The sequence below is a fragment of the Fundulus heteroclitus genome, unplaced genomic scaffold (assembly GCF_011125445.2).
Source record: "Fundulus heteroclitus isolate FHET01 unplaced genomic scaffold, MU-UCD_Fhet_4.1 scaffold_157, whole genome shotgun sequence".
In the NCBI taxonomy this organism is placed as follows: domain Eukaryota; kingdom Metazoa; phylum Chordata; class Actinopteri; order Cyprinodontiformes; family Fundulidae; genus Fundulus; species Fundulus heteroclitus.
In genome coordinates, this window is record NW_023396569.1 from 172,831 (window position 1) to 198,257 (window position 25,427).

Below are 25,427 nucleotides of genomic sequence, written 5' to 3' on the forward strand. Positions count from 1 at the left end.
TTTTAAAAGCCAAAATCCCCAGGCAGGGAAGTAAAAAATAGCCAGTCAACGGCGGCAAATCGCCGTCTATAGCAGCTCTTGCCGCCGCCTACATTTCTCCGATTATACATCCCAAAAATCACCTTTGCATCTGTCTCCACTGACGAGTGATTGGGTTCCTTGTTCCAACCGAGATGCTACTTTTCCGATCAAAACACAAACCGGTGTTATGCCCAAAAGTGCATCCCTGCCGAGATATGCGTCCCGTCGCGGGAGCGCACCCCGCTCTGTACAACTGAATATCGACGAAGAAAACGGATTAAAATGTGACCAACGCAGTTACTTGTTCTTAAATTAATGATATCAAAATGTTTTATTAAACCTCTTGTGGGGAAAAACTGTTATCTGGCAGTTTCGTTTACAAAATTACGGGTGTTATGAACAACATTAAATCCAAAGTTTTTATCCGAGGTACGGCTAATTAATTTGTTGTGGTCTCTTGTCATTCACACACAACAATAAACCGTGAGAGCCGACGTGAGTTTTGAAACTGCAAAGCTTTGTCTTAAGCGGAAGATCAAACGTGCATCTACACAGCACAGCGTTCAGAGACCAGTGTGATGCATTTGCGAACGTCAGAATGCTATGGTGCATTTAGGAGCATTCGACATTTCAAACTTACAAGGAAAGAGGCATAAACCGCAATAGAACTTAACTCATACAGTAATGTATTTATCCAGAAACGGTGTGGGCTTTCTTACATTACTGAATGATATTTTTTGATTATACACATCTGTTAGCTTTTTATTCTGAAAAATCTATTATATTACATATAATATAATATTACAGCAGCAAATTATCAAAGTTTTTCAGGGGATGCATTTTGTGTTCGTCTCTAGAATCCTCGCCGATGATATATCGTGTGTGTGATGAGTGCAAGTGAAATTAAACTGAGATAAGAGATTTCGATAGAGCAATATGACTGAAATAAATTCAATATGTAAATTTAATTTCAAATTCCAACCCTGTGTTTTTATCATAAAAATTCGACTTTGTTCGTGAAGAAATGTTACGATCGTTTTTAGAACAGAACTGTGAATAATAATAATAAGATGAATAGACCTCACCTAATCTGATCTGTTTTATATGGTGCTAGTAATTCAAATTAAACTAACTTTATGCAAATGGAGATTACCTTACCTTGTTAAAACATGATGATAACATCATGTGAAAAAATGTTTTAAGACAAATAATAAAAAAACAAAGGTTGTTTTTGAAGAATTGATCATTCACTTCTTTTTTTTTGCCTTTTATTCAATTTGAAACATGCACTCTGACTCTATTGTTTAAATGATCACATGTCTTGAAAAATTCTTCAAAATTCTCCCCTCCGGGACTCGGACACCGGCATAAGTGCACCCTCCTACCTGATAGTGTGTGGCCTGCTACTGTAAAAAAAGTTTGACTGCCCTTTTCCTTTCTCTTCACAATAATGACATTTTAACTGTTGGTTTACCATATGAAATAGTTTTAAAGGGAACTCTAGTTTGTGGTTGTAATGTGAAAAATGTGAATCAATGCAAGGCATTTGAATGCTTTTGCAAAATACTATATCAGGTTCCTGTGATAAAAGTGAACCTTGGGTGAGTTTGTGTGCATCCTTTTTCCTGACAATATTTCATGATCGTTGGGTGTTTGTGTTTTGATTTTGTTACTTTTGGATCATCTCTGCTTTAATTATTTACAGGATTTTCCTTTTAATATTTGCTTATCTTTACCTTGTGATTTACTTGGATTGTTAGATCTTTTTGTATTATTGGCTGTACTACTTGTATTATTTGCTTTCTCCCTTTCTGCTCTGCCTTTTACACTCCTCCTTCAGCTTTTCCTTCATTGCTCTCACCTTTGTCACCTAATCATCTGATTGACTCCACCTGGTTCTCATGCTTTCTCTTGCCCTCTCTTCCTAGTATTTAAGAAATCTGATTTCATGTTTTTTTTGGTGGTTTCTCCTGTTTATTACCTTGGTTTAGTTCCCTAACTGTACTTCGTGTCCTGCCTTTCCTGTGCTGTAAGTTTTCTTGATTCATTAACCTTTGCCTCTACTATGGTCTTCATTACTTCAACCAACCATGACACAATGAAAATATACATTTTGAGCCTATGTAATTGGTCAGAGCAGCATTATCTGTTTTCTTTTTTTCTTTAATTTCCTTTTTGACTCAGGTGATATTTTAAGAATCAGGGGTTTCATTTATAAAACTTTGCGTTGAATAGAATCCATACTAAAAGTGTACGTACACCAAAAATAATTAGATTTATAAGTCCAAGCGCACGCACACCAGCATGCAATTTCCCTTTATAGATTAAAGCTGTAACTAAATGTTTGCGTACCTGGTTCCGCCTCATGTTCAGCCCACTACAAGCCCAGATTTAACCATAAGTGGTCAATGCAAAGCACTCCATGAATGTTAATCTATATTAAAATAGGTCAGCTGGTTGTTGTTGTTGTGGGGGGGGTTTTTGTCTTTTTTTTTTATTTTATTTTTTTTATCATGGTGATGTGGCAACTGCAGAGAATGGGTCTCCATGTCCTTAAAAACATTGGTGCACCAACTACAGGTTGCTCAAGTGAGAGCCACCAGAATTTTCAAAGATTCCTGGATAGGTGTCCAAACGATTTCAGAAAGAACTGAACGAAAGTCCGGTTGCTTCCCATCTAAGCCTGTTTGCTGTTGTGATGACACGGATAACTGAGAATTTGCTCAGGCATGTAAAAAGATGTAATTTTCTGTCCTCCGCAATAAGAGCTGAATCAACAAGAACAGCAACAGTACTTTACCTTCACAAACTTGCTATTTACTACAGGACTGTTAATTTGCATTTGTTTTTGCATAATTGATTTAGCATTTATATGAAGCTGATTATTTGTCTTTGCACATCCAGACATGAATGGAGTATGCTTTCTAACAGACATGTTCTTTCTCTAAAGCAGGGGTGTCCAAATTGAGGCTCGGGGGGGCATTTGAAACATTTGTGGCCCTTTGAATGATTTTGGGCGGCTCTCAATCACAGTTCAAGAATGGCCTAAATTAGGTTTTGCCAGCTAAGATGGTAGAGGCGATACACTTTTAAAAAGTTGAGCAATTTTCACTGATATGATGCCTTTCAAAAAAGACACAAATTAAATTTTTCTTAAAAGGAAACACGTAAGGTGCAACAATTTTTTTTTTTATCTTTTAGCAGTCATATTTTTGCTTTTAAGCTAATAGTAAATAAGACCACAAACATTTTACCAAAAGCCAGACCTGGGTGCACCCATTTATTTAACTTGACAAAATGAAGTAAGAGTGAGCCCAATCCAGTTTTTGTTGCTGAAAAGACACAAAAAATAGAAAAAGGTGATCAACCCAAGTGATTTAGGATATAATTTGCTCTACAAACTTGAAAGATTTTTTTGTTTCAAATCCTAAAAGATTTACAGATTCCTTTTCTACAGAAATCAGAGTTGTTTAAAGTATTTAGTGTGTTTAGTTTATTGTTGGGCAAGTAAAAATAAAAAATAAAAGGTTTTTGCCATTTTGATAAAAAAAAAAAAGGGTTTTAATTTTGTGGTCTCCCAAGTACTATCTACGTGAGATAATTGGCCCCCATGGCAAAAAGTTTAGACACCTCTGCTCTAGAGTATCCATGGCATTTGAGAACTCGCTGAAATATGCACCGGAGCTTTTTCGGAAAAGCTGCTCAACTTTCTGGACGAGATTGAAAGCCTTGTGTGATAGCTAAACATTTTGTCAGAATTTTTCCAGCCTCTTATCTGGTCTTGCTGGATGTTGGACATATTTCAAAAAAGTTAAAAAAACAAAACATCTGGACTTTTTTTCCGAAGTTTGAAGACGTTTTGCTTCCCATCAAGAAAGCTTTCTCAATTCAAATGTCTGGAGTAGTGTGAAGTTCCAAGCTTTATAGTATTGCCCAACAAAGGCATTGTTATGGCTTAGATAACATGCAAATTGAACCGAAACAGGTCCATCCATTAGTAATGGGGAGTCGTTACAGTCGTTATTGGCCTGGCTTACAGGAGCGATGTTTTGATCACCCGAATGGAGGTGAGGATTAAGGTGATAATTGGAAGGAATCAACCCTATAGCTGTGTTGTAAGTTTTTGAAAGTTGAAACCAAGTCCTCCTCCTCTGTTTAAGGTTGTTTTTTCTCTCTTAATGTAAATTACTTTCTTCATGCCCCTTTCAATCCACCTGTCTTCTTGCGAATATTTTGGAGAAAAAACGAACAGCAGCGCATCTGTCCTGTCATCTCTGGGAGGAGAAGGAGTGTTGAAAGTTGAATTGGTCCCGGGATCACGGTGCAAATAGGTGGACTTTGAATCATATTGCCGCAGATTTTTTGCTCCTTTTTCTACATCTTGGTGCTTTTACGCTCCAGCCTGGAAGTGTTGCATACAGCAATGAAAAGAGAGGAGATGGCATAACACAAGCAAAGGTCTAGATGACCATTTAGGCTGAGGTGATGAGGAATGGGCAGAGCTAAGCAGGTGTGTGACATGAGTAATCAGACCAGGCATCAGTGCCGAGATCATGACAGATTGCCGGTTCACTGTAACTTTTATCTTTTAATGTTCTGCTTGTTCTGTACACTCTCCTTGAGTGTTCTGAAAGGTAATTTTTAAAATGTATTATTATTTTGTAGGTGCTAAGCCAAAATGGTGAAGGAGCAAATGGTTAAGGGACATTTTACCCTATCTACCATTATAATGTTGGTAGATGGTCCCATGAGCCAAAACCATTAACTTATAGAACCAAAATGGCCTGTTTCTCTTTTGTCATGAAACAACTTGATGATCCCCAATACTTTGAGCAAAATTGTTATGAATCTGGCCTGACAGTCTGGTTGTTTGCAATGCATCTGGTAATTGAGGTCACCTCATGCAGCTGTGACCTCTCCCTGCAGTGCAATCAGCTTAATTCAGTTCACCTTTTCCTCTGCCTTTTATATACATGGCTTCTCCTTCCAGCAAGCTTGAGATTATTGATAGCCTTGTATGAGTAAATGTCCAGCATTCTTCCTTACCTACCTTTTTTCCTGACCAATTTCTCATCTCTGAAATCTGCTGTCTTGTCTTGCCCCTGTCAGACTTCTTGTTGCCTTCTGATATCTAGATCTTGACTAAGTGCCTGACTCTTGGATTTCGTCTCAAGTCTAACCCCTGGATTTGCAAGTCAGCATCTGCTCCATAGTGTATGAACTACGTCTCGATCACATGATTGTCCTCAAGTGTTAGCTTCCATCACAAGTGCTGAACTTAAAGCAGCCTGCTTCACTCTGGATCTTACTTGCAGTAGCGTCATCCTTCCCCCGACTGTCAACCTTTGGATCCAAACTGAGCTCTCTTTACTGCCAGGTTCCAGCGTGCTCCTGTAGAGGAGTTCTGTATCAAGGTTTCCATTAATAAATCTTTTAAAGGTATACTATGCAACCGGGGTTGATTTTCCAGCGAGGCTCCCCCCAGAGGGCGAAAGTAAAAGTGCACTGTCATAAAGATGCTCAGCTGTTCTGGTTTCTCTTTCAAGCCAGGTGCGGTTGTTTTGAGCTTAGCAGACAGGCGAACGCAACGAAAAGTGGAAAAAACAGCAGTACAAACAATGACTAACACAGTGAAAGTATGAACATCAGGGTTTCCTGCAGCGGTATCTTGGCGAGGCAGGCCGCGGCGGCCGCGCATTCATAAATAAATAATAATAATAAAAAAACTTGATATGCTTGCATGTTTATTTGACGTTAACACGCGGTTCTTTGTTGTTGCTTTCGCACGTGCATATAGTGAATGGCAGGGCAAAAACACATGGAGTTCTCGCCGTAAAGCAAGACCGACTTTCGCGGTCTTGCACGACAGTTCTGAGCCTGTTGGTGCGGGTTGAGGGCTCTTGCAATTGCAAGTGTGGTATTTCCCCCACAGACCACCAGGGCGGCCGAGAAAACCTTTGTTCGACCTGAAATGACTCATTTAATCATCCAAAACGGTATGCAACACATTAACTGAAAAAAGTTGCATAGTATGCCTTTAATACGAAACAGCATGTCTGGCTATAATTTCGGGTTTTCTGTCTGTTTCCGGATATAACAATTTCAGATTTTTTTTTATTAAGCTTGGGGGCTACAAAAACAAAGGCTATTGATAGACCTGCCTTGTCTGTAATTCCATCCTGCCTTAATTACCTGTTATGTAGTTAAAATTGTTATTGACAGTAAAAGCACAAAAAAGAGCCAAAACGCACAGCTAGGTGTGAGAGAAATGTTTGAATACTCGAGGTTAGTGAACACTGTGGTACCTACTTCCAGTACAAATGTGTATGGTGAACTTGTTTTGATCAAAGTTAAGGATTTATTTACACAATAAAAAAAAAACTAGTATTATAAAATTTGCTGTTTTTAATAAAGTCTTGATGGTATATGCACTCAAAATCTTCCAGCACTGAAGTGAACTTCATGTCTAAAAACACAGATCAAAGCTGAGCTCTAAATTCTGTCGTCGGCCAAAGTGGAGGATTATGCTAATGAGAGATCTGAACGCATCATCTAGAATTCAGGAGGTAGGGGACAAAGTATTTAAAATTCTCTACCATGCTTCTTCGTGCAACTAACTGGCTGCTGCTTACCGACTAAAGAGGAACTTATAGTTGTTGCACTATTAGGCTGAAATAAACCTGACTGTATGTTTAACATAAACTACCTCTAGGTTATTCTCAGGAGTTTTGTTCAACCATGCATTTAAAAAAATGCTTCTTTTTTTTAAATGTATCTGACTGATATCAATGTCTACTGGTAAACACAACAAAAAGTTTTTTTTTTTTTTTTTTTTTTTCCTTTTGTCTGTTACAACCAGCCTGCTTCCACTTGAGATTAAATAGAAAGCTTAGAGCACTGTCTGACCTAGATTTCTGCTGTGCTTCTCAGCAAAATGCCTCCTTCCTTGTAGTTTATTCCTTGCAGCTACAGGATGTTGATGGTGCTCAGAATTTGATACACAAGGACGGGCCTTTAGAGAGACTCCAGCTCACCCATGCAGTGCTGTGAAGGCGGTACAGTTCAGTATTAACATGGGTGATACATAAAGAATGTTTAGTAAATAGTATTCCTTCTTATCCTGTGGAATAGATTTAGTGTGACAGTTTCTTCTGGCCATATTGTCATCTGCATGTGTTTTGTGAAAGGTCCATGCGGTAACAGGTGTTAAACTCATCCCAGGTCTGGTCTCTGTCATCCTTATGAAAGTCCAGAAACTGTCCCAAATAACTGATAAATCAAGATTCTGGAAATTAGGTTTTGTTGAAAAGTAGTTTCAAACAAAGTATTTTTTATAATACCTGAAGTGGAAAACTCTGTGTTCTGTTTTATGTATTGTTTATTATAAATCCAGGTAAGCAGGGTCCTAGAGTATGAAGCCAACGGCTTGCCTGAGAGAATAAAACACAAAAGTGGACTTCTACCTTCCCCAGTCTCAAAAATATCCCAATTGCATTGGATGGTTACACTGACTCCAAGGATCATTTAGCCAGGAGATCAAGGCAAGGGGTAGCGCACCTAAAAACATCTTCCTGTGGGATATGTAGACCGGGATGAACAGTGTTTCGGGTCAGAGAGACTAATATAAAGGTAAAAAGTAAAAAATATTGTAGCCGTTTGAGTGAACTGTATTTTATTTTAATGTTTTTTTTTACACTGCCTTACAAATATGTCAATGTTTTATTAGATCCATAAAGCAGCACTCAAGTCTTTTTTATTAGATGGAGCTTTTTTAAACATCAGCTACCATAACTATGCAGACGACGCACAGCTCTACATCACCATGTCACCAGGTGACTATGAACCAGTTCAAGCATTGTGTAAATGCTTAGAAGAAATCAATGCATGGATGTGCCAACATTTTCTTTAGTTGAATAAAAACAAAACAGAAGTAATATTTTTTGGACCAATAGAGGAGAGATCAAATTTAAGGGACTGGTGTCTCAGCAGGATCTGGGAAAACTAATCCATGCGTTTATCTCAAGTCGAATTGATTACTGCAATGGTGTTTTGACAGGTCTGCCTAAAAAGTCGATGAGACAACTGCAGCTGATCAAGAACGCTGCAGCCCGAGTCCTCACAAAGACAAAGAAAGTAGCACCCCAGTTCTAAAGTCCTTACACTGGCTCCCTGTATCTCAGAGAATCCTTCTGTTAGTCTATAGATCACTGAATGGCTTAGCACCAAAATACATCACAGACTTGTTATCAGTGTATCAACGCTCCAAACCACTCAAGTCTTCTGGCTCAAATCTACTCTGTTTACCCAGAACCAGAACCAAACACAGAGAAGCAGCATTCAGTTTCTATGCCCCTCTTATCTGGAACAAACTGCCAGAAAACTGTAAAGGGGCTGATTAAAAACACATTTGTTTAGAATCGCCTTTGATTGTTTTAGCTAAACTGTTTTACTGAAACATCATCAGTCCCACTTTGCTCTGAATTTAGACATTTTTTTCTTAGAAATATCCACAATTGAATTGAACTGAAGTTTGTGATCCACGGACAAGTGGAGGCAGGCAGAAGTTTGCACAGTGAGCTACGTGCATTTGGTGCTGAGAATGTCCGGGATGATTGTGTTAAACACTGAGCTGAAGTCCACAAAACGGGATTCTTGCATATGTCGCCAGAGTGTCAGACTGTTGGAGGATGTAATGCAGTCCAAAGATGCCTTCAGCATCAACTGCAGGAGGTCCAACAGGGGGCCATTGATGCCCTTCAGGTGGGCCAACACCAGTGTTTCAAATGACTTCATGACTACAGATGTCGGACGGGCCTGTAGTCATTTAATCCAGAAATGGAGGGTTTTTTTGCAGACCAGGATGATTGCAGAACATTTGAAGCAGGAGGGAAGTATGCTGCAGCCTCACCAGCAATGAACACAGCTACGCTAGGAAAGCCCAGCAGAGTTTCCCGCAGCGCCAAGCTTCCTCGCAGCTGGCTTGAACTTCTTTCAACCAGAGAACATGCTTCACCCTGGAGTGATTGATCGCAACCAGGTGCCCTAAAGTCAACAGAATGGAAGACAGAGGCAGAGTTTTGGCAGAGAAATGAGATGAGAAAGTTAAAATGGTTTATTTTTAATGTGTTTTGAGGTTTGACTGAGGTTAAGACCTGGAGCTCACAGGCTAAGCTACCTTCGAAACAATGCTATGCTGATGTGTTTTACAGTTTGTAAAACACATCAGCTGTTTACAAACCTTATATACATAAGGGCTTTTATTGTACCTGTGGATCATAGAGAGGAGACTAGCTTTAGCGTGTTGCCAAGGTCGGAGCTTGTTTAGTCTGAGCTGCGCATGCTCAACTGCAATAAGAATCGCTCTGGTAGACCCGCCATAGCAGGACAAGAGTGCCATTCACTGAGGCACAAATGCGCACAATGTGAACAATGAAAGATAAGAATTCAGAGTAGTTGACAATGATAAAGAACGGGGGGTGGGGCAATAAAACTTATTTATCTACTGCTGACCTGTTTCTGGATCAGCAATTTGCATTTTCCCTCACTCCCTTGGAAGGCTGTCATTTATCTCTTTTGACCCCCCCACCCCCACCCCAAGGAGAAAATAACCCACTCTAGACAGCCAGCACGCCCAAGCTATGCAGACCCTTGTTTCCCAGATAGAACCAGGATCAGGACATGGAGCCACCCAAGAGGAAATCAGTACTTCAAACAACTCCCAGACTGCACAAGACAATAGACACCCAGGCTGGGTTCAATCCCCATCCCACATCACCCCACTGGCAGAATGCACTCCCTGAAGGGGACAGCATCTGCCATGAGATGTCCATATTCCCCACCAGCTTGAGAAGCCCACTAGAGGCCCCGGGTAGGTCCAGACACCCAGGCATACACCAGCTCAAACCCCCAGCAACATACTCCACAGGACCCAAGCCCCTGCAAGGACACCCACCCAAGGGCAGCACACCCAAGGAATCCTGAGCCCCAGATCCACCTGGGCAGCACAGCTAAATGAAATTAAATTCAGCTAATATGGAACATCTAGGTGTATTTAAAACGTTTTAAGATCTAAAGCTTAAGATTATTTCATTTAAAATAATGTTATGGACTAAAACGCCATAAAACTGAAATCCTGAGAAAGAAATGTTTCTGATGTGTGTTGAACTTTAAAGGAACAGTGTCTTTTCAGGAGGAAAATATTTGTTTTTTTGGCTTTGTAAATAAATTGTGAAAGAAAAGTGTGTAAAGGTAAATTAAAGCAGCGTTGGGTGCGGTGTTGCTGTTGTAGCTACTGCGGTTGGCCATCCTCTCCACCACATCAACCTCTCCAGTGAGACTGCCAATCAATTCGGCATGTCACTAGGGTTGGTTGTTTCCATACCCAAGCCTCGATATTATGTTTAGTCAGGATCCAAAATTTGGCCAAATTGCAAAATTCTTGATGGCGTATCTATTATACGGCAACATTTGAAAATTCTACAGACGGTGTGTCATTCACCCCAGAAACCTGTGACTTTGTATTCAGTGGCTGGGGCTAAAGGAATGTCATCGAGTTACCATACCAGTCAATTGAACAGTGATCAGCACCATATTCCAATATAATACCTTTGACCTGTGAGTTGGCAAACCTCATTTATATCTGGTTTGAAGCAAAGTGGATCATGCATGTGTGACATAGAGCCAACTTTAAGTAAACTTCAAAATTTGCTTTGCTCCCTAATGCCAGCACCGTCCAGCCAACAGTCACTGTTCAAAATAGGATCAAATCACCTTGTTCTGTGTCATCAGCTTGAAACTTATGAGTGTAAAAGGAGGACATCCATCAGCGAAACAAGTCTCTTCATGTTCTAAGTGGGTGGAGCTAAAGTGATGTCAGAAAATCACCATGTTAATGTGTTTAGTTTTGACATAAATTCTTGTGAATCAGGTCAAGATTTTCTGGTTTTGGAGGGTTTAGGAGCGTTGACCAGTTAGTCCGAGAGTTTAAGGGAAGCTGTAGAGCATTTTTACCCCACTTCTTAATTCCAATGAAATACAAAAACTTGCAAAGGTCTAAATTGAAGTGACTGAGTGTGTTCTGGCCCCCAATAAAAAAATTTATTTGGGTAAAGAATAGGAAATCCTGTTGTTACAACAGACCTTCATACCGCCGTCAGAAGTATCTAATTGTACAACGTTCCACTGCGCTTTGTATCCCTTGCAGAAAGTGAGATGACTCGGGGCGACTCTGGAGATGCCGAAGAGAAGAGACATTATTGCCATTGTACTGATTGTGTTGCCTTGGACGCTGCTCATCAGTGTTTGGCACCAAAGCAATGTCTCCTCTGTCCCAGCTGCTCAAAAAGGTAAGATGTTGAAGTATCAAAATATTAGTTTGAGATTTATTTAACTTTTTTTGTCTTATGTTACAGGGCGCTGGTATGTCTGTGCAGCAACATCTAATGTAAAGTCAGACATGTTGAGTATTGTGGAAAATATAGTTTTACTAGGTGCTATCTGCCTCTCAGCCTGTTCGGACGCTTTTTTCTCTGCTCTCTGCTTGCTTGCATTTTCCTGCCTTTTACTTTTTATCTCCTTTTTATCTCCTAACCTAAACCACAGAAAGTTGGATTTAGTTTTTATTTATTTATTTTCTTTTTATTTTCTTTTACTTATTTTTTGATTTGGATTTTGAAAATATGCCCTCCTTCAACACAATGGACTTTGACAAGCTTTTACAGAAGATAGCTGTTATGGAACTGAAAATCTGTCGACTTGAAGTGAATTATGATGTAAACGCCGCGAATGGAAATGATACGACCCTGCCCGTGATTCCGAGCGGTGACCACCAGCCCAGCGACTCAGCGAACAAACAGTTCCCTGAGGAAAATGAGAATCCCTGGACCACTCTGGGTGCAAGACCAAAGGACCAACGAACCCCACGCCTAGACAAAGAAAACTGGCCGAGACTACAGAGAGATGTCCCAGGACAAGTAAAACAACAGCGGGCTGTTCCCACAACAAATGATAGGAGTAAACCTGCTGGAAATGCTGGAATTCCTTTACGAAACAGATTCGCTCCGCTCCAAAATGTGACCCAGGAGGACAAAAACCAGAGGTATGTCAACGATTTTCGTTCTAAGACATCAGAGAAAAGACATGCCACAGGGCCAAGGACCCTGATATTATGCAATGGTTCTGTAAGGGGGATTAAACACTTCTGTAACAAGAAAAACACAGAGGTGTTGATTTATAACGATATGAACTGTGGCCTGGTGTCTGATTTAACAGACATCCTTCAGACAGACCTTCCAAGGATCTTGAGAAAACGTCCGACCTTGGAAAACCTCATAATACAAGCTGAAGCCCTGAAGGACGTCAACCATATAAGAAAATCAGAAGTATTAAAAGAGGATTACATTCGTTTGTTGAAACTTGTTGATGGCCTGAATGTCAAGGTTCTTCTTAGCGGGCCTCACCCACCCGCTAACTGCGGAGACGAGATTTTTTCCAGAATTCTGATGCTAAACAAATGGCTGGAAAAAACATGCAAAGAAACAACTGTAACCTTCATAGACAACTTTAACATATTTTGGGAAAGAAGACATCTGTTCAACAGAGATCGTTTCTCTCTAAATAGGTCAGGTGCAAAACGGCTGATTTCAAACATCTTCTATTCTGTGAACCATGCGTCATCAGCTTTGTCCCAAAACAAGGAACATCCAGTGCCAAAACAAATGATAAGCCCAGTGCAGCCCGAACAAGCCAAGATAAAGATGGCCAGAAAGATGACACAGAATGAGGCGTTGTCAGAGTTACAGGACGATTCATCCCAGATCTCAGCAGGACAACGAGAGGACCAAGAACCGCCATCTTCACAAACACCGGTCCAGACTGGACCCGCCTCCCCTTCTTCTCCACAAAGCCCAGAAGTTCCTTTTCTGGAATTTTCTCATAACATGAACAAAGTATTTAAGATTGGCCTACAGATGACATCCTCTCCACATAGCCATTCTGCTGTGAATAAACCAGGATTCTCCAAAGGCCTCAGAGCCTCAGATCCTCCTCCTCCACGTATCACAGAACACTCTGGTACTGAGGAACTCCAAATTACTTCGCTGTGATACAGATTGGGCCCTGGCCACACGTTTATCAGACATGAGAGTTCCCAGCATCAGCCGGGGCCTTTCGCCGGAGATTATGGAATATCTGTGATAATACGTGGCAGAAATAAGAAAAACAAAAGGATAAACAGGAACAAATACTTAAAAATCATAAACTGTCAGATGCAACCTGTCACAGAGACATCATCAACCACTAAGTCATATAAACTGGGTTTATTAAATATTAGATCTCTGTCAGGAAAATCCCTTTTAATTAATGACTTCATTATTGACAATAATCTTGATGTAATGTTTTTAACAGAAACATGGCTGCATGAATTTAGTGAAGCAGCTATACTGATGGAGTCGACTCCTCCAAACTACAATTTTCTTTGTGAGAGCAGACAGCAAAGGAAAGGTGGAGGAGTAGCAACATTGTTTAATGATTCACTAAAGTGTAAAAAGGTGTTTTTAGGAAAATTTGACTCTTTTGAACATTTGGCTCTCCAGGTAAAGGGCCCGGTACGAACTATGTTTCTGAATGTGTACAGGCCTCCTAAGTCCACATCAAACTTTTTTAATGATTTTAGTGACCTGCTGTCTGTGATATGTGTTGATTATGACTGTTTAATTATTGTTGGAGACTTCAACTTTCACGTTGACAACCCTGAAGACAGAAGTGCAAAAGAACTGTGTGACACACTTAGAAACTTTGGTTTAAGTCAACACGTTAAACAGCCAACACACAAACAGGGACATATTTTAGACTTGATCATCACTAAAGGTCTAAAGATTTCACAGGTCAATGTAACTGATGTTGCCTTATCCGATCACTTTTCTGTTACCTTTGAAAGCATAATTACCAGCGACTCATTTAGCCAAAGGGACATCGTAAGAAAACGCACCTTTAAGGACAATGCCGCGGAAACTTTTATTCAAGCTTACTCTGATACTTCAACCTTGGGCTGCAACTCAGTAGATGAGCTAGTAGATAACTTTCAGTCTAAAGTCTCAGACATCATTAACTGCATTGCTCCAGTCAAAGTGAAGTTTTTTTCCGGGAAGAAAAAATCTCCTTGGAGAAATGCTCCATCAGTTAGAAGTGAAAAAAGGGAATGTCGAAAAGCTGAACGCAGGTGGAGAAAGAATAGACTCCTAGTTCACTACGACATCTATAAAGAGAGACTTTACAGATATAACTTACAACTGAAAAATGCAAGAGAATCTTTCTTCTCTGAGATCATCAAGAAAAACATTAATAATGCTCGTGTCTTATTTTCCACAGTTGACAGGCTAACAAATCCTCCTGTGTCAGTGACTTCCGAACTCCACTCCACCAGGGCCTGCAACGAATTTGCTAACTTCTTTACTGAAAAAATCCTAAAAATTAGAGGATCACTTTGTACTACCATATCAACACCAGAACCAATGCTTTATTCAGCTGGAACTATTTCTGACAAAATGTCCCATTTCAGCGAAATAAACCACAAAAGCTTAGAGCAGATCATTCAGCAGCTAAGTTCCTCCTCCAGCTGCCTTGATGTTCTACCCACAGCTTTCTTTAAAAAAGTTTTACCTGTCATAGCGTCTGATTTGACTCAGATAATAAACGCGTCCCTTCTGTCAGGTGTTTTCCCCCAGTCCCTAAAAACAGCAATTATCAAACCACTGCTGAAAAAGAACAATTTAGACAAACTTCTACTCCAGAACTACAGGCCCATCTCAAACCTCCCCTTTATCAGTAAGATTATTGAAAAAGTTGTATTTCAACAATTAAACACCTTCTTAACAACGACCAGCCGCTTTGATGGTTTCCAGTCAGGTTTCCGTGCTCACCACAGTACAGAGACCGCCCTTATCAAGGTTTTTAATGACATCCATATAAATACAGACTGTGGAAGAACCACCGTGCTGGTACTATTGGACCTCAGTGCAGCATTCGATACTGTTGATCACTCCATTCTGTTAGAGCGCCTGGAGAACTGGGTCGGCCTCTCTGCTACAGCTCTCCACTGGTTTAAATCCTACTTAAAGGACAGGGACTTTTTTGTATCAGTAGGTAACTTTACATCGAAGATTACAAAAATCACATGTGGGGTTCCCCAAGGGTCCATCCTGGGTCCCCTCCTCTTCAATATCTACATGCTCCCTTTAGCCCAGATAATAAAAAATAACAACATCAGCTACCATAACTATGCAGACGACACACAGCTCTACATCACCATGTCACCAGGTGACTATGAACCAATTCAAGCCCTGAGTAAATGCCTAGAAGAAATCAATGCATGGATGTGTCAAAATTTTCTTCAGTTGAACAAAAACAAAACAGAAGTAATAATATTTGGACCAATAGAGGAGAGATCAAAAGTTAGGTCACAGCTTCAGTCGCTTCAGCTAAAAACCACTGATCAGGCCCGAAATCTGGGAGTAGTGATGGACTCAGACCTGAACCTCCAAAAGCATCTAAAGACAGTTACAAGGTCAGCTTTCTACCACCTGAAGAACATTTCTAGGATTAAAGGACTGATGTCTCAGCAGGATCTGGAAAAACTAATCCATGCGTTTATTTTTAGTAGAATTGATTACTGCAACGGTGTTTTTACAGGTCTGCCTAAAAAGTGGATCAGACAGCTGCAGCTGATCCAGAACGCTGCTGCCCGCGTCCTCACTAAGACTAAGAAAGTAGAGCACATAACCCCAGTTCTAAAGTCCTTACACTGGCTCCCTGTATCTCAGAGAATAGACTTTAAAATACTTCTGTTAGTCTATAAATCTCTAAATGGCTTAGCACCTAAATACATCACAGACTTGTTATCAGCGTATAAACCCTCCAGACCACTCAGGTCTTCTGGCTCCAGCCTACTCTGCATACCTAGAACCAGAACTAAACAAGGAGAAGCAGCATTTAGTTCCTATGCTCCACTTATCTGGAACAAACTTCCAGAAAACTGTAAAAGTGCGGAAAGCCTGAGTTCCTTTAAATCGAGATTAAAAACACATTTGTTTAGGATTGCCTTTGAATGTTCAAGTTAAAATGTTTTACTGTTTTCAAATGTTCTTTTTTGTTTCTACACTATCCCTACTTGCTTTTATTCTGTTTTATTTTCCAATATTTTAATCATGTAAAGCACTTTGCATTGTCTCTGTACTGAATTGTGCTATATAAATAAATTTGCCTTGCCTTGCCTTGCCTTGCCTAGAGATGCACCCATTACAGCTTTGATGCCAATTTCCAAACTCTGGCTTTGTATAGCTCTGACTTGCTGACACCAGTTTTTGCAGATTTTAAGTTATCTTTAGTAATTAGAATGTTATTCCAACCTTCCCACCATAATTGTTTTTTAAACAATTTATATTAGGAGCAGAGGCGATGTCTCACTGTGTTTATGTGAGAGAGAGAAGAGTTGCTAAAAAAAAATTTTTTACGGTTGTATCAAAAAAGAGATATGGATTGTGCAGTTGATATTTTTACCTGTTATTTTTTTGGGTCTTGGAAGAACCCAGAAACACCTTCTGACTATGAGTACGCCTAGTAATTCTTGTGCCGCAGTTCAGGTTAGTTCTGGCTGTCTAAGTAGTGCTACATCGGCAGATTTAAAAGCATGCTCACATACTTTTGAAATTTTCTGTACTTCATTTCTCATTCAGGGATTTTTGTTTTAATCGTGTGGTGATGGTTTTGGTCACAGTAACATCCTCAAAGTACTTCTGAATGTATGTATGCCACAGATTAAGTAAACTCCTTCACTTGTGTGCGATGATTCTCTATAGTAGCTTTCTTCCAGCTGCAGGATGGAAGAACGTGTCCAGCACAAGTTATCTTTTAGCTTTGTTGTTAACCCAGCTCGACATCTTTTGCTTTCTGTTGCACCCCCCTTCTCCTCTACTGTTGGACTCCTCTGAAAGGAGGTTAGCATTCTGAGGCCACGTAGAATGGTGGTCAAGAGTGGTCACCTTTGTGACTCCCAAACTGCCAGATTCACCTAGATTTACCAGTGCCCGATATTTGTACCTTGTTCTGAAATCATCACACTGCAGCATCAAAAACAAACTAAGTAAATTGAGTGATTTGTCATTAAATCAGCCACCATGTTTATCTGATCAGCTTGTTATTTGGCAGGGTCAGTAAAGCTGAACAACATCTTATTTAAGTTATCAGTTGATTTCTTGGTGCATCCCTATTTCTCATATGCATGGTTTGCAGCTAAACATAGAATGAATATATTATCCAATGGCTCATTGTGATTATACCCATATGAGTGAATACAAAAGCTACAATTTACTCTTTATGCTTCTCACTAGCTGACACAATTGGTGGTCACTTGGACGCCCGAGCCTTAAAGGAATCCCTCGCACTTCACAGCCATGACATTGTGCACGTGGTCCGCACTAAGTATGTTTACAAACGGCCGCCACCCTGGTCTGAACTCCTTTCTACACTCCACATCATTACTCCTACTTACAGCCGTCCAGTTCAGAAAGCTGAGCTGACCCGCCTGGCTAATACTCTGCTCCACGTATCCAACCTGCACTGGATTGTGGTGGAGGACTCAAAGATGAAGACTGCACTGGTTAGCCACCTTTTACAGGAAACGGGACTTAACTACACCCATCTCAATGTGGAGACACCTTTAAACTATAAAGCCAGAGGAGATGGTAGAAGCCCCAGAGTACCGCGTGGCACTTTGCAGAGGAACCTAGCCCTGCGGTGGCTGCGAGAAACCTTTCTTGTAAACTACAGCCAACCTGGAGTTGTTTACTTCGCAGATGATGACAACACATACAGTCTGCAACTGTTTGAAGAGGTGAGTCAATACATTTTGAAAGTAAAACTCATCTCCTTTTGATCTCTTGACATCATATTATAACTCATGGCTAAATGGAGTAATTTGCATCTTTGTGCTTTCGTCTAACAGATGAGGTCCACTAAAAAGGTGTCTGTATGGCCCGTGGCATTTGTGGGTGGCCTACGATATGAGTCACCCAAAATAAATGCCCATGGCAAGGTGTTTGGCTGGAAAACCGTATTTGACCCACAGCGGCCCTTCGCTATAGACATGGCTGGGTTTGCAGTGAACCTGGGCCTCATTCTATCCAAACCTCACGCTTATTTCAAGCTGCGAGGCGTGAAGGGAGGATATCAGGAGAGTAGCTTACTGAAGGAACTGGTAACTCTGAATGAGTTGGAGCCTAAAGCTTCAAACTGCACTAAGGTACGATAAGTTCTCTGAATGCTTCCAGTTCCTGGAAAACATATTTCTGAAACTTGAACCTTTTCACACTTTGTAATATTGCAATTATTAACTACAGAGTATTTTAATGGAATTTCAAATATGCACGTATGTCCACCGCATGTATGTGTCCAAAAACATGACTGTTGGTCTCTCCAAATTGCCCTTAGGTGTGAATGTGTGAGTGCATGGTTGTTTATCCTGTGGATCTCAATGATACCCTGTGTTCTTAACAAACATGTGAGTGAAGCTGGTCTGGTCAGAAAACTGCTCTGGCCAATATGCAAAACATGTGGCAGTAACCTAACTAGCTAGTTGCTCTTCACCCTGAAGCCTTAGTAAAACGGGGGGTTGTAGCACAATGCTGTTGGTAGGCATTTCTTTAGCAGAACAGGGAAGGTTGTCAAAGTTGAGGAGAAAATGGAAGGAGCTAATTATAGGGTGATCCTGGACGGAAATCTGTTAGAGGCTGCAGAAGACTTGAGACTGAAGTGGAGGTTCACCATCCACTAGGGCAATGACCCTGACCGCACAGTCAGAGCTACAATGGAGCTACATAATTTAGATCAAAGCATGTTCATGTGTTAGAAGGGTCCAGTCAAAGTCCAGTTTAAGAGACTGTGGCAAGACTTGAAAATATCTCTTGACATGTACTCTTTATCTTATCAGAATTAGTTTGAAAATATTCCTCATTTTTCTTTTACAAATAGATTGGTGTTACAATGTGCAAAGCTGGTAGAGACAAAAAACAGCATACTTGGTTCTGCAAAGTATTGACTCAGAAGGCAGAATACAAATGCTCCCACGCTTTGCACATTTATATTTACATCTAAAACAAACATTGAGAACCATATATCATTTTTCTTCGACATCAGCATGTTGCACAGTTTTGTGTTTACCTTTTCGCAAATTCCTAACAAAATATTGGGGAGTTTCTCAACAATGCCGCAGTGGAGCGAGTTAGGAGCATCAAATTCCTGGGGTACAGATCAGACACTTTGACCTAGTCCCTCCACACCTCTGCTTCTATGAAGAGAGCACAGCAGCATCTACACTTTCTGCTTTGGATGAGAAGAGCAAACCTCCTCCCTCCCATTCTCACTATTTTCTACAGTGGGACAATGGAGCTCGAAATGGCACGTGGTTTTGCAATGAATTGTGGGATGCGGTCATGATTGTCTGGGGCAAAGGCTTTTGTTTACACTGCTGAATCAGATGCCATGCTGTGAAAGATGGAGACAAAAAGTGCTTAAAAAAGGGACCGTACTAAACGGAGAGGCAAGGGACTATACTGTGACAAGTTTGACTCTGTTCCGAAGGTTCACCATCTTGAAAACATATCTAGGGTTGGTGGAATTGATCCATATGAGAATGGTCACTGGACAAAGGATTTACATGACCTGTCACCGCCCACCACCATTCTCAGAAGCAGACCTTGCATTCTATCTCAGTTAAATTTTATACTGGTGATGAAGTCAGAAATTATGTCTTTAAAGGTTCATGGACAAAGCAACTTTGGGTGGGTCCAGGATCTCAGAATTTCTTGTCTTAAAGAGAAAACTGATGTTTCAGAATGAGTAAATGACACACCTTCACCTCACAATGCTCCTCCTCTTTTCCGGTGTCTGTTGCACATATTTTCTTAAAATAATTTTAAGCCACTCCGCATTTATGTTGGAAATATTTAGGGGCTCATCAGTTTATTTATGAAGCAGGGAATTTTTACTAAGAATCTCCTTTACTTTCACTCTGTTTACAACTCTTAGCTGACTTAGCTAGCTCTAGCAGTCTACTAAAAGCTCAGTGTAAAACAGCATAACAAGCTTTGAGAAACACACATGCCCATTATTACTTTTAAATTACTTCAGCTATAATGGAATGTCATAGATGACCTCTAAGGAGTGAGTACAATTTATGAAGTAATGTCTAAATTAATCTATGCATGGAGGAAAAATAGGGCCTCCTTCTACTTCATTTTCTAGCCTTAACTGGCTATGCTAGTGCTGGCAGCCTGTGTAAAACAGCATAACAAGCTTTGGTTCAAACTTACCAGTCTGAAAAGTTCCTGAACACCCACATGTATCAGGATATGGCATTGAAAGAGGGGTTGGGTCATCTTACTGCTGCTATCCAGAGTCCATTCAGCATCTCTTTGTCTGTTCAGAGATCCGAGCTCCTTGGCTTTGATTCCACAATGGAAAATTGAAAAACCCATCATTCTCTTTCCCGAAGAGATTGCATGAATGAGTGTAACAGTTAATGACACAGCACGTTTGCAGCATGTTTCTAACTTATTAGAAACAAATGAACAGAAAACAAAGACAGTGTTGTGGATGATGGCGGGCCAAACAAACAGAAACCTTTGAAGCCCCATAGAGAGCATGACCATCTGCATCTCTATCTGGTTTGGGGCCTGCAATGCCTCAGATTGGAAATGTGTAGAGAGAGTGGCAAGGATAGCAGAGAATTATTGCGTCAGCACTTCCCTCCATCCATGACACTGCTCACAGACGCTGCCTGAACAGGGCTCAGACAACCATAAAAGGCCTCTCCCACAACCCCCATGGATTGTTGTCCGTGCTGCCCTCTGGCAAGAAGTTCAGCAAGCTTCAAATGCAGAACAACCAGATAACACAACAGTTTCATTCCACATGTCATAGGATTGCTGAACTCCTAATACCTCCACCCCCATACATACAAAACTAGTCCCATTACATGATCACAGTGAACTCTATTACACTAAAGGCCCGTTTACACTACACCTAAAAACCGAGCCATGCCGAGACCAGTCCGAGCTTGAATCAGTTAACCGAGATAAGACGGCCGTTTACACACAAGAGTTATCTCTGTTATCTCGGTTCCTTGGTTGCTCCTCGCCTCCTAGTGGCGATCCGCGGTACTACCGCTCTCTGGAATTGAAGACGGGATCGAGCAAATCAAAATGCGGCGCCCGTAACATTCAGGATGTTATGGTTAGACATAGAGTCGGCTTTTGGGACGTGAATAAGACAAACAAACGTCTAATAAGGATTTACAGACGCATGAAACAACGACAGACACTGAGGTTCATCACACTGCTAAGCAGAATCATCTCTGGAAACCGTGTGGCATGGTAAGGAAGCTAGTATTTTTCTGACTGTCTGAAATTTGTCTGAATGGAGTGTGAATCGGGACGTGCAGCAAGACACGCCGGAAAACCCGCGGACAGTCAGCTGACTGTAAGGGGATGACGTGGTCTGCTCATGCGCTCTTCGTTATCAGGTAACCGGGATAAAAAAAAACAGTCCGAGACCTACAAGGGAAAAAAGTGTAGTGTAAACGGGCCTAATGAACGGACCATATTATAGTACAGATAGTACAGTTTACACTACACTTTTAACCGAGCCGAGATCAGTCCGAGCTCGGTAACCGAGATAACTCTTGTGTGTAAACGGTCAGCTGACTGAACCGGACTGCGCTAAACATAACCAGACCGCGTTAACTGCAGACCAGTTCCTCAGTAGGTCTCGGCCTGTTTTTTTTTTCTGGCCCGGTTTTCTGATAAAGAGCGCATGAGCAGACCGCGTCATGCCCTTACAGTCAGCTGACTGTCCGCGGGTTTTCCGGCGTGTCTGGCTGCACGTCCCGATTCACACTCCATTCAGACAAATTTCAGACAGTCATAAAAACACTAGCTTAACTCTTGTGTGTAAACGGCCGTCTTATCTCGGTTAACTGATCCAAGCTCGGACTGGTCTCGGCATGGTTCGGTTTTTAGGTGTAGTGTAAACGGCCCTATTGTTGCAGTACATCCTGCTGCTACAAATTACTAGCGCTATTCATATCGTCTCACAAATATTTGTTCTGTACATAGGAAAGTAGCAGCAAACAAAATAATTTTATGACAAATGTCAAAGTTTTTATTTGGTTTCTGTTCCTTTTATATTTATATTTTGTACTTTTAATAATTTTTATATAGCATGTTCTTAGATTTTTTGTTTTTTATTCTGCATTCTGTTTTTATTTGTAGCGTTGCAATGAAACTCTTCAGTTTTGCACATTGTAAATGTTCTAAAACTTTCAGTGGGCAGTTTTTAGAAAACCGTGGACTTAGCCTGAACATATGAACAAGCACAGCTTCCAGGTCCCTCCCCCTTGTCCACCCCACCACCCCTCTACCACCCTCCAAAAAAAATAAAAAACAGTTTCAGAAAACTAAGATTCACTTTAACTATTAAGCTGATGCAACTTCTGAATATTTTACGTACTCACTCTAAGCACTCGGTGGAGGATGTGATTTAGCATATTGCCACAGCACTTTTATTCCGTGCTGAATGTTCTGCATTGGTATTTCATCATTTTGACTGGATTTCTGCTTCCATGCCTGTCTTCTTACCCCCAGGTATTAGTATGGCACACACGGACTGAGAAGCCTGTGCTGGTAAATGAGGGCAAGAAAGGATTTACAGACTCTAACGTGGAGATATGACATACTTGATCTTTCACAGGTAATAGCAGAGTTTTAGAAGTGCAAATTAATGCAATTCTACACAGTAATTATTTTGGGGGAACAGCCCGAGGTGGAAGAGTGGAGTTCATACCCACTCATACAGATCATACGGCCAACAGAGTTCATATGGATTTTGGCATTTTTGTTTTTTTGGTTTTTTTTGTCCTCAGCAGGTACCTACCCTGGGCTGTAAGTTGTTCATCAGAGAGACAGTCTGGTGTTAGAAACTGGCTCTGTGTTGGCTCGTTTTAGCCATCAGTGCTCTGTAGCGCTGACCTGAGGGTAAAAGTCTGAATAACCTGGGACCAAAAGACAGGGGTGGAGGTTGTGCACACAACAGGCAACCTTATCTGATGAATAAACATCTGCAAAGGACTCCTTTTAATGCAAAAGAGCAATGGCTGTACTCCATGTGATTATATTACACCCAATTATACTCAGGGACATTTTTCTTAAAAATCAAGCATTTCCTCTCAGCTGTTATATCACACAAAATCAGGGATCCATGTATCAGTGGGTTTACCTTGTTCAACTAACCTTAATGCATTTCAGGGCAACTGCCCTCCTCCATCTCCGAAGTAATAACAGTAGATGTTGTTATTGTTTTTTTACAGGGGTACTTGTGATTTCACTTTCATTCCATTCTGTTCCATAACAAGGTTCATGTTTTTTGGTTCATACCCCAATTCTTTAAATTACAAAACAACCTGTTTTTCACAGAATACCAATCATGTCACATTTTGGGAGTGTTGGAAACAGTTTGTACCTGCTTCGGGGACAACTCTGACCAGTTTGATAGTTTTGACCTGCTTTTGGTATATTCTGTTTGTTTTTACAGGTATGAACCTGAAGGTGGAGGAGGGGAAAAGTCAATGTGTAAGTAAGAAGGAAGGGTATAAGTTGGCAAAGGAACCAACTTAAAGATTTAAGTTACAAGTAACATGCCAACATTCTCCCACTATATTTTGTACTTGGTATTTTTATCTTGTACCTTTATTATTATTATTATTATTATTATTATTATTATTATTATTATTATTATTATTATTATTATTTTCAGCTTTCATTGAGTATATGCCTTCTGTTTCAGGAAAGGAAACATCACTGGGATCTGCCTGGCCTTAAACCAAGCTTAGAGCTCCTGTGGCCAAAATTATAATGGCACAATAACAGCACTGCAAAGATGGAGGCACTGAGCCATGTGCATGAGTTGAACTCAACAAATCAAAGCACAACCGCACAGGAACTTTGTGGTCTGTTCTGCTGAGGAACACTGGATTGACAATGGAAGGAGCAACCAAATGGAAACTGCCCAGTAAGATCTGCACAGAGAGCTGAGACAAAAGATGTTAGCGAGCATTAACTTCAGAAAGAGATGGAGCAGTGTCCAATAAAAAACCCTCTCAGCACAGACGCCACCAGCCAAGCATCCAATCAGCACTTAATAGGGCTTCTTTGTTCTGAGGCCAGCGGGCTGTCAGGCACAGGGCTGCACACAGAAATAAAAGAATTCCTTGTTTGAAATGAGGCAGCATTGACTGGCAGATAGCACTAACGGGATAGGAGCCTCCCTTTTATTAGTACTGTACAACACTAGCCTATTTAGATATCACTAAATATTAATTAGGTATTGTATTTCTGCTCAGCACACATTATCTTGATCAACTGACACACACACACACACATAAACATCTGCAGTGACTTATCGTTAGACACAAACAACCTTTCACATTAATGTATGATCAGCACTTTCTGATATGCTGCGATGGCTGCTGAGCTGTTCTATTAAAGAGAGGATTCAGCTTTGTTAATGATCTTTGGACTCCACATGTGTAGTATTAGGAAACTGGATTGACAAATTTTTTCTGTTTGTTGATTATTTATGATTCACATTTGGAAAGATGTGGAATATTAAGCCATGATTCCAAACAGTGGAAGTGAATACTCTTGGTACTCATTCTGACTATTTCCAACATGGCTTAGATGGGGTGATGTCATACAACGCAGAGCTGCAGAAGCACGTCTTGAACACATCATGTCTCCTGACAGGTTCTGTTTTTGGTCAGTATCCTGTAGTTGGTACCATTGCATTTCACAGAAACATATCTGTACGATGTTTCAGTGCTGTCTGGGTGTCACAAGAAGCCATTGACTTATGTAACATAAAAATATTTTTGTTTCACAAATGTGTTTGGATTCCTTTAATTCTTCAGCTCATTCACACATACAACACAAATCTAATAGTTAAATTAACTCTGTGTGGAGATTCATTGCAGCCAAAGATACGGGAAGAGACAAAACTAGGTCCTTTCATATAGTTTGGAGTGCTTTGCAAAGATTCATATCCCTTTAACCTTTTCCATTAAAACCAAACATTTTAGTGTGTTTTATTGAGCTTTTATGTGATAGACCAACACAAAACAGCGCTTAATTCAAGGAGTAAAAGTGACAGGAAAATGATAAATAGTAAAGTTGTCAGCCCCTCTCCTCTCAAGTCCTAACTCAGAGGTTAACTCAAACTGGCTCTCCATCCTACGGGTCCAAGATTCCTTAGTCTGCTAAATATTCAGCTGTTCACAAACACACCTTACTAGTGTCCCACCC

The 25,427-nt window shown here is 40.6% G+C and overlaps 1 protein-coding gene across 6 annotated transcripts in view; it reads left to right on the forward strand.

Annotated features, from left to right (window-relative positions):
* Positions 1-25,005, forward strand: part of LOC105928135 (galactosylgalactosylxylosylprotein 3-beta-glucuronosyltransferase 1) — a 69,522-nt gene extending 44,517 nt beyond the window's left edge. For 4 of the 6 annotated variants that reach the window (XR_004928465.1, XR_004928468.1, XR_004928466.1 and 1 more), the window contains 6 exons: positions 11,225-11,366; positions 17,406-17,908; positions 18,020-18,316; positions 22,716-22,821; positions 23,662-23,699; positions 23,914-25,005. Coding sequence is in view for 1 of the 6 variants with exons in the window: in XM_036129330.1 (XP_035985223.1) it covers positions 11,255-11,366; positions 17,406-17,908; positions 18,020-18,316; positions 23,662-23,667 (918 nt within the window). In the remaining 5 variants the exon portion in view is untranslated. The remainder of the gene's footprint in view (positions 1-11,224; positions 11,367-17,405; positions 17,909-18,019; positions 18,317-22,715; positions 22,822-23,661; positions 23,700-23,913) is intronic. The other 2 variants (XR_004928469.1, XM_036129330.1) reach the window with 2 other exon arrangements.
* Positions 25,006-25,427: the final 422 nt, after the last annotated feature.